This window comes from Glycine soja, chromosome 9, assembly GCF_004193775.1.
Source record: "Glycine soja cultivar W05 chromosome 9, ASM419377v2, whole genome shotgun sequence".
NCBI lineage: Eukaryota > Viridiplantae > Streptophyta > Magnoliopsida > Fabales > Fabaceae > Glycine > Glycine soja.
Window position 1 is genome coordinate 47,858,742 of NC_041010.1, and position 17,336 is coordinate 47,876,077.

Genomic DNA, 17,336 nt, shown 5'->3' on the forward strand with positions numbered 1-17,336 from the left:
CAGGCTGAGTTATCATTGAACAACGAATAGTTTCACATGTAAAAAAATAATAGGCTATTAACTAAAAATCAACTATGAATGCGGAAGACGAGTTTACTATTGAATTTTTGTGCTGATTCGTGGTGATATAAAAAGGTGGGATTTCACTTCTTTTTTTTATAATTTCTCTCCCCTAATTCCACCCTAACAAACACTTTTTTTTTTTTAATTCTCATCTATTTCCACTCCTCTATTTCACTCTTACCAACCACACTCTGAAGGAGAACTAACCTCAATATCAAGTGATTCCCAAAATTCCAAAATACAAATGGAGTCAGTTGAATTAGAATTCTTGAGAAAAAGTTACTCTATTTTATTCCAAAGGTCGAAGGCGAACCAGATATTCTGTACATGATATGATCCTTTCCCTGTTTCAGATATCACTCGTCAGAAATCAACATAAGATTAGAAGGATTTGTATGTGGGTGTTGCGTGGGGGAAGATCGGAAGTTGATGAGTAAATGGGATAGAAAAGCTACAAATAACATTATATAAGCTAATTCGGATTTTAGCTATACATTTGATATTGAGAATCAATTTTTGTGAAAATAATATCCAGAGAAGCCAAATCTATGTCAAAACCATAACTCTGTCCTCCATACTGCACATATAGATATTCATTGGGTGATATGGGAAGAGGGAGAATTTCAGAGATTTCAGGTAAATCTGGTGTAGGTGGAGGAAAATTTTCTGTCTTAGCAGTGTAGTATATATCAGCCAAGAGAATCCACACAAGATCAGGATCAATAGATGCAAGTCCATGGAGGGCATTCAGAGAAGCATCTCGAAGTCCAACAACACTGCTACAAGCTATCCCCACAACCAGACCACTTACCTTCTTCAGAACGAGTTCTAGTGCAGAGGAACTGCTCTTATTACGGCATAAATCAGCTATCATGTTAAGCACTGCAATCTGAATTTTAAGATAGGAAGTCTCAGCGAATGAATCCTCTGAACACACGGAACTGCTTCTATAAGGTAGTTGTAAAGGGGTCTTCTCATCTTTGAAATTTGACTTTTTATGAAATGGGGACGTGATCAGAAGTTTCCAAATGTGTGTCCCATCAGTGTGGAAACGCCGTGTGAAGAAATCTCCTCCGCAAACTGGCACTACAATGCTGATCACATTCAAGCATCTCCGGACAGCCTGACAACATTAGTTACAGTCAAAAAACATCTCTTAAGCAATCAACTAGAACTCAATCAAACACAACATTAATTCAACTTAAGGTGATGAAGGAACAACATTAATTCGACTTAAGGTGATGAAGGAAATTCCACGGGAATTCCTACAATCATCTGAAGGAACTAGTTTAGGTCATTATTTATATCCAATTATGGAAAATAGCATTGAAATTCCAATCTTAAAGTGAAAAATGACCATCAATGAGGAATTACTCACCACTGGGTTCCTGTTCTGAATACAAGTAACCAGGAATGGCCATATTTTATTCATTGCCGGAAGCAGCCTGTTTTCATCAGCCGCTTCTTCATTAGCTTCCAAAGTATCCTTCAGTTGATACAATGATAGTGATTGTAGCGCTTCTTCTGTTGCTTCTTTAATTTCTCTTTCAAGTTTATAAGCTGCTTCTACTTTTGCTATTGCCAACGTGCCACCCTAAAACCAGAAATGATCCAAATAGCAATAAGAAAAATACAAAATAAATCTATTGTTTAAAATGATTTTAGATTCATAGTCAAACTGGCAGACAAAATAAATTTATTTCACACAATACATATTATATATTTATCCAAGGAAATAATAACTGACAAGCACTTTTCAAGCACCTGCCATTTTGTGTCAACTGCAATATAAGAAACCAGTGTCTTTGAAATGTTTATCAACATATTCTTATAAAAAGAAAAAGTCAGGACCTACAAGGATTTTCTTTTGGTTAAGAAAATAATCCATTACTAATGGAAATGGAGTAGAATATATCTTCCCACAAGGAACCAAGAACAGGATGTCAGAGATGCCTAAGAAGGCTTGAAATCAATGAATGCCAACTAATAAACCTCCTAGGGTAACAGAAAATACAGAGCAAATCAGTGAACCTATATAAAGAAAAATGCCTAATAAAAATCTGAATATAAAACATCAGTACAATAAAGTACTCCAATATCCATAAATGTGTATGACAAACAAAAAGAGAGATGAATTGTATGAAAGTGGTCTTTAAAGCTTATACCATTACAATTCTAAGAAAAATTACAAAATAACTTTTACGCTTAAAAATTCTTCTTTACTGATGTCAAGAGAACATATATTTTCAGACACTAAACAGGGAGGAAGCAGGGCAGGGGGATACCCTCTTCTCTTTTTTTTAAAGCATATTTCCATCAAAGAAATCTTACTAAAGACAATTCTCTCTTTATTTTCAAATTTACAGAGTTTATTCAAAATAGCTGGCATCAGTGTCCAGCAATTTGTGAAAAATCATGCAAAACTTCCTGAAGAAACCCATACTGATAAAGAATATACGCTTCACATATTTACATCAATGGCTAAAATGTTGAAGTGTAAAAGCATTTCAACCAAAAGGTACCTCAATTATATCCAGAGCGGCCAAGCATATTTCTTGCTTGAATGATGCTAGAAGTGGGATTGCAGCAGTAATACATGAACCAGCAATAGAACCAACTGTTCGTCTATATCTTCTAGAATCATTTAACTTGAATAAAATGTCCTCCCACAGGTCTACAAGCAAAACACTTCAATTAGTGAGAATTGACAAATCACCATTACCACGAGAATGGGTATCACATAATCTGGTTGATGCAAAAGCACCAAAATAAGTCCTATTATACTGTTTTATAACACAGTCAAGGAGATCTAGCACTTGGCAGGAGGCATGGCAATCCTAATAAAATGAACATATAAATTATTGATATACTGTAAAATCAAGGTAAGAGTAATTTATATTATCTAATTACTTACTATTTACTATCACTTTAACATTATACTATTATAAACTGAAGTCTAAAGAATTAGAAGATAGTTGTTTGTTGGTATTCCTTAATGGCTAAGAGCTCATGTTAATTTCTTTGATTTTAAAGATCCCAACAAGTTTGGGTAAGCAAAAGTTTATGGATCCTAATATAGTAACATAAAATTGTTTTGTTAATTAAACACTCAATAATAGATCAAATAGGACTCTCTTGAAGACTAACATAAACCTTTATCAGTCATTCATGGATTAGGAATTTTATGAAATTCTCTTTTTAAGTTTGCACATAAAGCAAGAAATTTAAGAAAATCTAGATACTTTCGATATATACAAGTAAGCTTTTTCTACCTTCTCCCTGCCTCTCTTTTTGGAGGGATTTTTTTTCTTTTTTGATCAGCAAAAGTATATATATTATATAGAACATTAAAATTAGTACAGGCGGTACTGTTGTATATACATCCTAGCATTTGCAAGGTGCAGAACTGTGGTGACCTAATACATGCTAACCAACTTGAATTACAACCTAAGGAGCACCAATCTGCACTGCATCTAACCTAATATCAAGCTTATCATTAATCACATGGGGTCATGAATGAGCTGCATGGTGTACGCATGCACCCAAAAAGCTGCATAGTTTTAAGAAGTCACCATGGGAAAAGGAAGCTTATCACTACTTATAATTGAAGGACACACAGGTGAATTCTGCTAGAGAAGCTACAAATTGAAGGAAGCATTTTATACTTGAGTCAATGATGTAAGCTCCAAGTTTCCAGGAGAATTCCCAAAAAAAAAATCTAAAAGATGGATTGCGAGTCCAAACCTTGTGTTGTTTCTTCTGAATTAGAGACCATAGACCTGACATATCTGGCAAACGACTCTGCCTGAGTGGGCAACAGGCAAGCTTCACGTTTTGATGCCTTCACAATTTCTACTACTGCCTGAAATCAACCAATTTACAGAGCATTAACTGATATTAGAATTATGTATATTTTTTGAATCCTAAAGCCCTTCCAAGATGGATCTCACTAAACAGGAAATAAAATGCAAAAAGAATAGCCATTCTGTTTCTAAATAAGACAATGGCAAGTAGTAAATATTTTGAAAAAGATGTCCAAAATATGGCTTCAAATATTGTACTAGATGATTTGCTATTACCAGATGAAGAGGAAGAATATAAAGAGATTGTATTAGATGATTTGCAATTACCAGATGGAGGAGATAGCGTGATTAAAATCCACTCAATAAGGAAATGGAAGCACAGTTTTAGAAAGTAGGGAGGGGGTAACTAGCAACTTACCTTTAGGAATGGAACAGTTAGATCAGGATGTTGGTGTCTACCCAGTATTTCAAGTTCTGTTGACACAGAGCGCATCTGTTCAATTGCACATCATTAGACCATAAGACTTCAGCCAATAAAGTCCAAGCATGTTGGAAGGTAATTATTTGCTTTGTATACACACACACACACATTGTAATCCAAGGCAATAGAGTTTAGAGAATGACCAAATGAATGCAACTATTAAACAATTTAAACAGACAATACCCACATAAATTGAGTATTATTAAGAAAACCAACCCTTCTATGGTACCTGAACAAACACATTTGGCACATATATATCACAAACTACTAAAGGCCATCTAAATTCAAAAGAATTATCATAGCATACCCTAAAAATGAGGGAAGCTAGTTTCCTTAAAATGGAAATAAGAGAACATGGTCATACCGGTTCCTCAAGAAGAGGCAATATCTTGTGAGCCACTCCAATGTAGGAGAGCATGGATGCCAGCACATTTGGCACATGATGATTTAGATCCAAATGGCGTAATTGTTGACATATTGAATCAATCACATAGTCTGCATTTTCCAAAACTAACTGTCCAACCTACATAAATGCCATATAAGATAGCAGTCAATAGTCATGGAAGAAAAATTGGAAAATAAACAAAGATCATGACTAACAAACTAACTGTTGTATAGCTAGATGTGGTGGTAAGTATATGCAAGACAGAATCTGCTGCATTTCTAACTCGGTAATTTGAAGAACTAAGGTTCTCCAGCAATAAATAAAGTGAAGAATGAAGAAAACCACTTGAAACAAAATCTCTTCCAAGGCACAGATTAAAGATTCCTACTCCATCAATAATAACCTGTTTCACAATAAGGAAGCCATTGTTGATATTATGTCAATCTTCTTTGGAGATAAATTTGAAAAGGAAACCAAATTACAACCAATAAACAGCCATGTCAGCTTATGAAAATAGTATCTTACCTCACGTAGCATTGCAGCATCTTGGAAAAAGTATAGGCTAATATCTTCTTCAACTGCAGCATTAAGCTGCAAGTCAGCAATTCTGCCATCAATTGGAACATTCCATACCTCAGTAGATAAATACTCGTGTAAGATCCCACCAATGCACTCAACTAAACAACTCCTTACACCTTTATCCTTGGACTTCTTCCAGGAAAATTCATGAAATGCACTATCATGTTTGTAAGACTGAACCTGAACTCCTCTGCTTAGAGTAGACCTATGAAATATCCTAGCAAAATCATTAGTTGCTTGATCTGATAGACCAAATATCATCTCATTCAGCATGCATGCAGCTGTGCTAGCTTGCCGCAATAACTGTCCAGAACCATTCCTGTCATACCAAGACTGCCAGCTTTCTTTATTGTATTCTTTTAAACGAAGCTCAGAAACCAATCTACGGAAGTAACCGAGTAGAATATCAATCACATGCGACAGAAGCCCTTCACTTATATTATCTAGCAATGACAAACAAAGGTAACAAGAGTAAATCCAGGTTAAAGACAAACTCTTTGAGCTTTAAGAAAAAGAACATTGAATTGGAAATCACCTGCCACTAAAGATAAACCCACAAATCGGAGAATCCCTGCAAGAGGCTGGTATAATTTAATACTACCAACATAACTAAACCAAGGGGGCATGCGAGGAAGCTCATAGTTGTTTTGAGCAGTTTTCACAGGTTCATCTATACTTTTTTCCTCAATAAGCCTGCACTTAGGGACTTCAGATAAAGCAGAATTTATAAGAAGGGGGCCATAATTGAAGAAATTAGCTCCAGATTTCAACTCAGCAATGGAGGGAAGATATCCCAGAGTTGATGATCGATCTGTTTTAGTGATTATGCCGAGCAAACCAGAAAACACTGTATTATGGCTTAGACATGCAGCAAACAAATCTAGGAATCTAGCAGCTTCTACCTGATCACTTTTAAGCATCAGAACGAAAGTCCATGAAAGTAAATGCGAAAAGAGTTCACTTTTACTAAATTAAGTGTGTAAAATATAAACATAAAGAAGATGTGACCTATGTTTTACTACAAGAGTATGAGAAGCAATACTTCATTTCACAGAGCCTGGGCATGCAGGATTAAATAATGAACAGGTGACTTTATATGATTAACATACCTGCTCTAGATTGAATAGGGAGTGTTAGAGGCATAACATCTTATAGTATGTATTGAATGTTATTGGAGGCATAACATCTTATAGTATGTATTGAATGTTATTGGGCCAGGCTTTTACTGGTTATACTATATTCAATGTGATTTTTCAGATTAAACAGATTCACAGGAAGCATTACTCCTAATCCTAATTAATAAAGATAAAAAAAAAACACAAAATATAATGAAATATGGAAAACAATACTAGAAGATCATCTAAAATATTCTAAGAGACAATTAAAGCTTACTAAGTTTTAAGCCTGTTATAATTAAACACACTAAAAGAAATAAACTAAAAATATGACACTGGCAATGTGATGGCATTCAGAATTAAAGACCTCTAATCGTTACTAAATATGGAAGCAAATAATGAAGTATAATGAAATTAGGAAACAGCTACTGAGAGATAAAATCCACTTAAATATTCTAAGAGATACAATGACGATTTATGAAATGTTTTCTGGATATTCTAGCAATAACAATCATATTTATCTGTATAATATAGATGCCTTGTGATTGAGATGCAATTGGTGTTATCTTTAAATAAAAGAATATTTTGAACTTACATGGTTACACCTAGTTAGTTGGGATGTTTGCTATAGACCCAAAAAGGGAGGAGGTTTGGGTCTTGGTAATTTGGTCTCTAAAAGCATTGCTTTGACATCTAAATGGCTTTTCCTCGACTTTATCATCTCTATTGCACAATGCTCCTGTTATTCAGATTTATTCTTTAACTCATTCAACTGTTTCTTGGGATTTTCACTTTTTTAGAAAAATGATAGGAAATTTTCTGAATGTCAGTCTTAGAGTTGTTGGATTCAATCGCACTCTCATCTAAAATCCCAGATAAGAGGATTTCGTCCCTTGACACTTCAGGTTTATTTTCCTGGAAACCCTACTATCAATTTCGCATGTGAGCTCCAAGCAGATATTTTATACTCCTTTTGAATTTTCCTTTTCTATCTTAATAAATTGTTTTCTTATCAAAGAAAAATGTTTACAATATACACCAATTTGTACCCTGTATGATTAATTAGTTTCTTCTATTATTCTGTATGAGTCTACAAGATAACTGCATCTAAGGAAACAGAACAAACCATTATTGTAACAAATACAGGAGAAATTATTATAGATCTATAGAAGGAATATGTGAAATTATTATAGAAGCCCATACAGGAGACTGAAGATGATCCACTAACAGACGAGGACCAGAATAAAATATTATTGTTAGTAATTGCTGAGCATGTAACACAGCATGTGACTCCTCATGGCCAAGCACCACTCTGGGAAGCTTTTCAAGGTTCCTGAATTTGAAAGATGAAATATTTCTGATTAAGAAAAAACCTTAGGGGGAACCATCCTCAACCAGTAATAAGTCCAAACTAAAAGATGAACCTGATAAATATCTCAGCAGCATTGTGTTTTATAACATGTTTCAAATTTTGTGAGAACAAACACTCAAGGAAATCTTGTGCAGTTGAAGACACATCATTAGATACATCAACGACCAAGGCACATAAGCACTCCTGAATCATTAGCAAATAAATTAAAAAATAAAAACAATTAACAAGAGAAGATTACAAGACAGAAGATAAACTAAGTCATTACCCAACAAAAAAAAGTTTAACTCATGGTCAATGGGTTTGCATAGAAATAATCAGAGAGGAAAAGGAGTACAAAAGAAAAAGGTAATCAACTTAAAGAAGTCTTAATAAGAGCAGGTGAAAAAATTTAAGCATGCATTCCCCATTGCATTGGACCAGAAAAATGCAACTGAAGACAACACATTCCTTAGTGCAGCCAATTTCATCCACTTGACCACCTCTTGGCCTCTGAAAAACAAACTAATTGTTGTTTATGGGGACCTTTGTGCTAGCCTTGCATCTTAGGAGGCTATGCCCATTATCAAGGACAAAAAAGTTGTACACAACAGTACACATTTTGTTGGTGTTGGTGTTTTGGCTGGAGCTTAATGTCAATGGCTTTAAATAATACCTTCAGCCATTAAACCAACTGTGGGACAGATGCTGGTTTCTGGCCTATTTATGGTAATGGATAAAAGCTAACTGTTTTTTATTGGTTTTATAAAGGGAATGGGGAACAGAAAGCTGTAGGTACAGAAACTCATAAGGGTCCAATCCAGTATTAACGTTTGCTAAGGACTAGTTTACGCTACACTTCAAATCCATCAGTTTCACTATATAACATCATATTGTCAACCACAATAAAGCATACTAATGGTTATGGCACAAACCTAACATTATTCCCAGTTAACCAGTTCAGAGCTCACCAAAAGCATCAGTCTACTTTCCCCCAGTGTGTAGAAGCACTCTGACAAGAGTCCTTTTATAGCATCAACAAGTCCCTTTCTCACCTTTTGTGAAGGGTGAATACAGATCTGAAATTCAATGATTTTACTGATCACATAAAACGTTACATTGCAATAGTAAAATATACACATAGCACTGTAGTTAAAAACATCTGAAGACTGCAAAAAATAGACAAGGAAACTAACATCATTAAACATACATGTGGAAATGTTGCACTCAACAGCTTATTTACATGTGCTGATGTCTTCTGCATCCAATCTTTTGTTCGGTTCACATGCAAAGACATGTTCTCTCTGCCAGGATCAGTATTCCCCATTTCTTGGAGTTGAGTTTGGGAGCAAGAGATTTTTTCTGACTCAACATCTGTATCTTCAGCAGCTTTTGTTTTAACACAATTTTTAACTTGCAAGTGGCGAAGCTCATCCAAAAGAGAAAGTGTTGAATTACACTCATTTGAATAAAAGTCTGAAGACGCTTCAATATCTAGGGCAGGTGCATTAGCATCATCCTGGAGGACTATCATAAGAAATTCTGCCAAACCTCTGATTGCTTGGTCAATAGATTCCACATTTCCAGCAGCCCCACTTATCATTGTTTTTGCACTGTGCAAAACTTTAGCTAACTGACTAACAATGCCAGGCAAAAAGAAGCCTAATGCGTCTGCATAACCAACCTGCAAGAGTAAACCAACACAATCAATTAATTCAATATTTCAATTCCACGTTGATTCAATTACATTTAGATAAAAGAATTCATAAACAAAAAAAATAAAATCCATGTTCAGAAAGGAAGGACAAAGTCTCTCACTTCAGGTATTTTAAGACTTCGCCCCTACAATTTCCATTTTTCCACTCTAAAACCAAAATCCAGATGAGTATTTTATGCAGTGATAGAAAATATAACAACTTCGGAGGATTCCAAAGATGCAATAAAAGGCAAAGCTATATGGAGGATTTGGAATCCTGATTGGTCAGTTATTTCATAGTCTTCGATGTTGTAATGGGATAGAAAAAGCTTTTATACCTCTGGTTCTCTTCCCATGGCTTCTATATTGAAAACTACAATCAAGCATGCAGGGAGACAAGAACTTTATTGCCCTGAGGAATTTTTTTGTGTGTTTTGCCCCGTTTATATCTTTTCTAAGGAGGATGTCTTAACCTCCTTTATACTCATCCGTTAACCATTAGCTCTACAAATATTTTTCAGTCCTTTGCAAAAAATGAATAAATAACTTAGAACTTTTTTCAAAAAGCATAGTTATTGCATTACCTTTGCAACAAGCACCCTCAGAGTTTTGAATGCTTCAATTCGAAGTCTTGCAGAACCTTTTTGTCCCCTAGCAGCCTCTGTATCTGCAATCTTTCATAAGACAAAATTGGTATTATAAATCTATATAATATGTGGTAACCAACTTTCAAAAAAGAAAGAAGGGGGAATTCCATTTGGTCACTTTCAATATATTAGAGTATACAATAGAAAGATCTCTCTTGATTGCTTGAAGAAGTTATCTTCTGCTATAATAGAATGTACCTATATACTTTAAATAAATTTTGGTTATTATGTTATAAAATATGATTAAATACCAGTTAACCCCCCACCCCCAACCAGCAACCCCAAGAAAAAAAGAAAAACATAACTGAATTGAAATTTCTCCATGAAACTCAACAAAAAAAATATCAACATACTTTGAGAAGAAGTGATAGCCAGTGTCCAACAGCAGCTGATGCAAATTGAGACTGGAGAAATGCAAGTAAACATTTGTCTGATTCCGAACCATACTTGAAAGTTTTATGAAGTTCATCATTATAAATGTCATCCGAAAGTGCAGGCAAACCAGGAATTTGTTCACACAAGCAAGACACATCGGAACAGGAATATAAGCTCAAAAGCAGTGCCTTGACGCACAACAAAATTCCTTCACGAAACTCCTCTGAAGCTTCGGAGGGTGATAACATGGCCCCATATGTTAACTTTTTTAGCAGCACAACCATCTGTTAAAGATTATCACAGTTCAGTATTATTTGTTCTAATCTCATACCAAACAACATTCAGTTTAGAAAGATTTTCATGGCAAATGAGGAGTATATAGTCTACAATAGTCATGAGTTAATACAGCCACAGTATATATATAAGTCAAGATGGCCTAAAACCAGCATTTGCAATAAAAGCAAAATATAAATAAAAAAAATAAACCTCAACAAAACACTGTTTCATGCCACCAATTATTCAGAGACAAATGGCTATGGCACTTTCCTGTCAAAACTATTTCACTGTGACACCAAACTATCAAGGGTAAGTAAGCTTAGATCATTGTCTACAATCAGCATATAATCTCATTACATTAAAGAGCATTTATAATGGATGAGGTGAACAATGACAGACCATGAGCTGAAACCAAAGGGAGGCAAAATGAACATGAGCTAACTAAAGTATAATTGCATCAAATGATATTGCACAACATATCTACATTTGCTCCATGTTTTACACTAGGAAGACGGCAGTCCTCTATCTTCTATTTTGATCCTTATAGCTGGAGCAGAATGCAATGCAGCTTCAGGTTCAACTGTTCAAGTAAAAAAGTTTCACAAATTTTCTGGTTTTTTACATTCAGGCCACTATCCCCAAATCCATATATCCCTAGATTCCTTTTGTTCTTCATTTGTTTCTTTTGACCATCCTTCCCTACTGATGAGTGCATCATAGTTCTCAATTCATAACACATCCGGCACACTTAACAGTTCCAGTTCTAATTTAATCAACTACTAAAAACAAGCAAATAAAACCTTAAAGTAACATTTCATAATTTGCATAGAATCCAGACTAAATGTCAAAGGCACATCAATCAGCCCACCTGATCCACAGAATTCAAACGACACTTCCTAAGAAGCTCCTCCAAACAATTAACCACACCTTCAGCAACGCCATCACTCACATTAACAGGTGTTTTCAGAACACCAGGCATGTTATAATTTTCCTGAGAATCAACTTTCTGAGTAGACCTGCACTGGATCGCTGCATCGAGGAGCAGAAGTAACGGAAACAGAGTGTAGCTGGAAAACAAAAAATTACATCACACAGCAAGGTTAAAATAATCATTAATTCAGATATAGCTGAATTCAAATAATAAAATTTCATGTCACAATTCATGAGAGAGAGAGAATTGCAGAATTCATGTGTTCATTGAAATTACTTCATACAGGTAGATTAAAATTTGTTCTGTTTTAAATTAGGGTTTATGTTAAATGTGGAGTTTGTATTGGAAGGAAAAAAAAAGAAGAAGTTAGCTGGCTTACTCGAAGAAGGGTTGTAACGTAGAGGGCGAAGAACTCTGAAGGAAACGAAGGAGTTGGGGGATTACGGTGAGAGAACAATGCTTCTGATACTGAATGTGAGGGTTCTGCAAAAGGTCGAGAAGGTGCAAAGTGTGTGATTTTAAGCGTTGGAAGGTGCTGGTTCTGAGTTGCTCTTCTTCGCCGAGTTTGTCCATATCGTTGAGGAATGAGGAGAAGAAGAACAAACAGGGGACTTTTCAATTAGATTTTAGGACGCAACTCAAGTACGCGCCTAACGACGTGTTTGGCTGAAAGCAAACGGGATCACTTTTCTTGTGTAGCTTTTTCCATTTCGTTTCTTCAAAGGTCTAAAGCTCCTTCTCGCCGGTGGAATTGCCTATAAAATCCCAATGAATCATAGAGGACCCCAATATAACCTGATATGTTCATACAGTTTCAGGTAACTTTAATGAGTCTCAAATCCAACCCATAAACCTAATTATATGTGTTTTTGGATTAGTAAAAATTGATTTTGAATAAAATTAATTTGATAATAATGTGATTTTTGTTTGACTGTTTTTATTATAGAATTAAATTAAGAGTAAAATTGTTTAATTTAGGATGAACTCTGGACTCAAAATTAATTTTAAATTCAAAATTAATCTTTCAACATAAAATCAAACATGTTATCCTGACTTGCAACCTCAATCCAACCTATTATATATCTTTTTTCATATTTTTTTAATATTTTTTTCATATTTCCTTTTGATTTGTATATGTTTCACAGATAAGATTTTCTTTTTATCCATGGAATCGAAGATTGCCAGTGGCGGCCAAAGTAATAAATAATATTCATATACCTAAAACTAAAAGTTACATATAATTATATTAATTTGTACCTGTGTATATGCATGTGTGCGTGTTAACCATTCACATAAAATTCACTATTGTAAGTAACAAATACGGTACTCGTGCGTACGCTAGGTAACGCTGATCGTTATGCATGTTGTAAAGGAACTGATCAACAGATTTTTTCTTAATCTAGAAAAGAATACATCTCCATCGATATAAAATAGCGGTGATTGCAAAAAGGAACAAAAAAAAGCATTGATTATGTTATATTTATATCTATAAATGATAAAAATATTAGATAAGCATGAGTATGTACCAAATACAATTACAGGGTAGAGGCAAATTTAACAAAAAGACCAATTATGGACATTCAAATATCAATTTGATTACTTCAGAAAAAGGGTAGCAGCAACTCTAGTGGCTAAATATGCTCCAACAGCAATGATGAATGCAACATCTAGAGATAGGAAGTATAGAGTCCTCATGATACTAGTCTGATGGCTTTAGAAAAGGAGTAGCAGCAACTCCAGTGGCTAAATATGCTCCAATAACAATGATGAATGCAACATCTAGAGGTAGGAAGTGTAGAGTCCTTGTGATATCAGTCTAATTGCTTCAGAAAAGGAATAGCAGCAACTCCATTGACTAAATATGCTCCAACAACAATGTTGAAAGCAACATGATGAGTAATTCAGGAATAATTGTGTCAAGTGGTGTGCCTTCAACTGTGCAAGACATAATAACCAAATTAGTTGTAAGGATTGTTCTTGATTGCAAGAAATCTGGATTGGCATATGCATGGGCCAAATTTGGATAAGCGCTCTCAACAATGGCATGTATGGGATCAATGTGGTCGGTAATGAGAAATTCATCAGGAATCTCTATGTATGCATACCCATCATTAGGTAGAGAAAGTTTGCCATCACCCATTTAGAACAACCAATTAGAAAATTGTCATAGTTCTTGGACATTTGTATTGTTGGAATTAATTTGGAGGTGCATGTTAACTGTTAGATTCAAAATCTGACAATATTCCCACAAGTATGAGGAGTTGATAATAGTATTGATAATGTCTAGTCGGCTTCCTTTAGGAATAACTAGAGAATCTATCTAAATTAACCTCCAAATTCCACAATTTTCCCTCGAAAAGGGGAATCACCATGAGCAGAAAAACTCATGATGTCTCTGAAGGTTTTGTCTAATGCTTCAAACCAAAACTTATGTGTCATCGAAGCCTCATTCCAAATAATTAGCTTAGTCACCTTTAAAAGTTCAACAAGTTCACTACCTTGATGAATATTACCGGTGGAATTTTGCAAAATAGGAACAGGAATTGCAAACTTGGAATGTGCAGTTCTCTCGTCTGGCAATAATAAAGATGTTATGCCGCTTGATGCTACTGTCAATACAATATGGCCATGTGAACACAATGTGGAGGCTAAAGTTCTCCACATAAAAGTTTTGTTTGTTTTTCCATAACCATAAAGAAAGAAGTTGCGGCCATTTTGCAGATTAACAACATTCATAATTGTATCATATATATCCCTTTGCTCAGTTGCATGAGTTCAATCAATGTATTAAAAAAACAAAGTAGCAAATCAGCATTTAAAAAAAATTATCTAATAAGCATGGGGTAGTGAGCTTACCAATATTACCTGTTAAAGAAGCAAATAATGATTGAAACTCAATTTTCAGTTGGTCTTTGTTATAATCTCTTTCAACATATATCAATCTCTTGTTTTTCTTCATTGTGAGAGTTCCCTTTTATTCTTGGATTAAGAACTTTATAATATTGGTTCTACCGACAAGTCACCATTAAAGTTATACTTCTTAATAACTTTGATTCTACCCACAGATCGCGGTTAAGGTCAAATTTCTCTTGTTTCATTTGCTTGATTTCAACACCATCCTATAAGTTGGTTCATATCATGTTCTCTTGGCAGGATTAGGAAACAAATTGGATTGGTAAAACTGTTATTATTATATGGAGTATAATATTATTTTGGCTTTACTTTTCTTATTAGAGTTAAAATTATTATAAGTGTCATGTGTTAAACTTGAGTTCTTTTTGGAGTTTAATATTTTTGGAGTTTCAAAATCATGGCAGAGATAGCAGCGCCATCCTCGTCTTCCTACACAGGCAAATGGATTTTATGAGGTAAAGACACTCGTGACAATTTCACTGGTAATCTCTCAAATTCTGTACGCGAAAAGGGAATTCATACTTTCACCGATGATGAAGAGCTTAGAAGAGGGGAGGAAATTACACCAGCTCTTCTCAACGCCATTCAAAATTCGAGGATTATATTGCCCATCATTGTTTTCTCCAAGAACTATGCATCCTCAACGATTGTTTGGATGAACTTGTCAAGATCCTTGAGTGCTTGAAGCTAGTAAAAGGTTGTTCAATTCACCCAATTAATATTTTATGATGTGGATCCATCACAAGTTCGGCATCAGATGGGGACTTATTCTGAAGCAGCTAATCTATCAGGCTGGCATTTCCAACACCTTTATTTCTTACTATATGTTACTCTTTTTCCATTGGCCTAATAATCTTCATATTAATTAATACTCATAAGGAAGGAAAGCGGAATAAATCATATGAATCCCTTGATAAATGAAATTTAAGAAATGGACGTACACAATAAATTTTATGTGATTAGTTCTGACTGAAATGAGTGAACTATACACAAATTTGATGCTTAGTTTCAATTCACCTGTCTTTCTGTGATGGGCAGGTCTCAACCAGTATAAGTTTATCTGCAAGATTGTCGAAGAGGTCTCTGAAAAGATTAATTGCATTCCTTTACACGATGCTGATAATCCAATTGGGCTAGAGTCTGCAGTGCTAGAAGTGAAATATCTCCTTGAACATGGATCTGATGTCAAAATGATAGGAATTTATGGTATTGGCGGTATTGGTACAACCACACTTGCTCGTGCTGTGTACAACTTGATTTTTAGTCATTTTGAAGGTGTATGTTTTCTCCCGACATTAGAGAAAAGACAATTAATAAGCATGGCTTATCCAACTCCAAGAAAGGCTACTTTCTGAAATACTCAAGGAGAAAGATATCAAAGTGGGAGATGTTTGCAGAGGAATTCCAATAATAACAAGGAGGCTTCAACAAAAGAACGTTCTTCTGCTTCTTAGATGATGTTGACAAATTAGAGCAGTTAAAGGTACTTGCAGGAAATTGGTTTGGCTCTGGAAGTATAATCATTATCACCACAAGAGACAAACACTTGCTAGCTACTCATGGGGTGGTAAAATTATATGAGGTTCAACCATTAAATGTTGAAAAAGCTCTTGAATTGTTTAACTGGAATGCCTTTAAAAATAGTAAAGCTGATCCAAGTTATGTGAATATTTCAAACCGCGCAGTTTCTTATGCGCATGGCATTCCATTGGCTTTGGAAGTGATAGGTTCTCACTTATTTGGGAAAACTTTAAACGAGTGTAATTCTGCATTAGATAAATATGAAAGAATACCTCATGAAAGGATCCATGAAATACTTAAAGTAAAGTTATGATGGTTTGGAAGAAAATGAGAAGGCAATTTTCCTTGACATAGCTTGTTTCTTCAATACTTGTGACGTGGGCTATGTCACACAAATGCTACACGCACGTAGTTTTCATGCAGGAGATGGTTTGAGAGTGTTGGTTGACAGATCTCTCATAAATGTTTATGCTCCTGGTTTTGTGAGAATGCGTGATCTAATTCAAGAGACGGGCAGAGAAATTGTAAGGCATGAATCAATACTTGAGCCTGGCAAACGAAGTAGGTTATGGTTTGATGAGGACATTGTTCATGTTTTGGAAGAAAATACGGTGTGTTAGAAAGTATAAACATCTTATACTATTTCTTGTCTTTTCATTCCCTTCATTTACTGATTTTGATTAATATGTGCAAGATTTTGGAATACTTTCCCCAATTTTCTCAATTTAACATGTTTGATGGCTGATTACGTTAATCTTTAGTACTTGTATATTCATCCAAATATGTGGATCGCATTGCTAATATGCACGTTTTTGTGGTTAAATTGCGCTTTGGGCTTCAAAGGGAACTGATAAAACAGAATTCATAAAGCTTGAAGGATACAACAACATAGAAGTGCAATGGAATGGAAAAGCCTTCGAGAAGATGAAGAACCTGAGAATTTTGATTGTTGAAAATACAATCTTTTCAACAGGCCCCGAGCATCTACCACTACCAATTAGTTTGAGAGTGCTATATTGGTATGCCTGAAGGTTGCCTTAAGGTCTTCCAACCACACAAGGCTTGTATTCTGTCACAGTTTTTCTTTTCAACATGAATTTCTACTTCAAAAGACGATAACTTGAGTCACTTACTGTTATTATGCAGATGTTGCAATCGTTGTGTATAATAAGCTTTGAAGACTGCAGATTCTAGACCAATCTA

At 34.9% G+C, this 17,336-nt stretch overlaps 1 protein-coding gene and 1 pseudogene across 1 annotated transcript; one reads left to right on the forward strand and one right to left on the reverse strand.

Annotated features, from left to right (window-relative positions):
* Positions 1 to 322: 322 nt before the first annotated feature.
* Positions 323 to 12,492, reverse strand: LOC114425384. The gene is made up of 17 exons (XM_028392301.1): positions 12,079 to 12,492; positions 11,637 to 11,835; positions 10,471 to 10,776; positions 10,055 to 10,144; positions 8,985 to 9,458; positions 8,746 to 8,853; positions 7,851 to 7,981; positions 7,630 to 7,759; positions 5,847 to 6,213; positions 5,258 to 5,754; positions 4,956 to 5,135; positions 4,712 to 4,870; positions 4,285 to 4,359; positions 3,808 to 3,925; positions 2,586 to 2,737; positions 1,442 to 1,657; positions 323 to 1,186 (listed from the first exon to the last, which is right to left on the reverse strand). The coding sequence occupies exons 1-17, from the start codon at positions 12,270 to 12,272 to the stop codon at positions 548 to 550; spliced, it is 4,035 nt and encodes a 1,344-aa protein (XP_028248102.1). The 5' UTR covers positions 12,273 to 12,492; the 3' UTR covers positions 323 to 547.
* Positions 12,493 to 14,069: 1,577 nt separating this feature from the next.
* On the forward strand, positions 14,070 to 17,162 carry LOC114368574 (annotated as a pseudogene).
* The last annotated feature ends 174 nt before the right edge of the window (positions 17,163 to 17,336 follow it).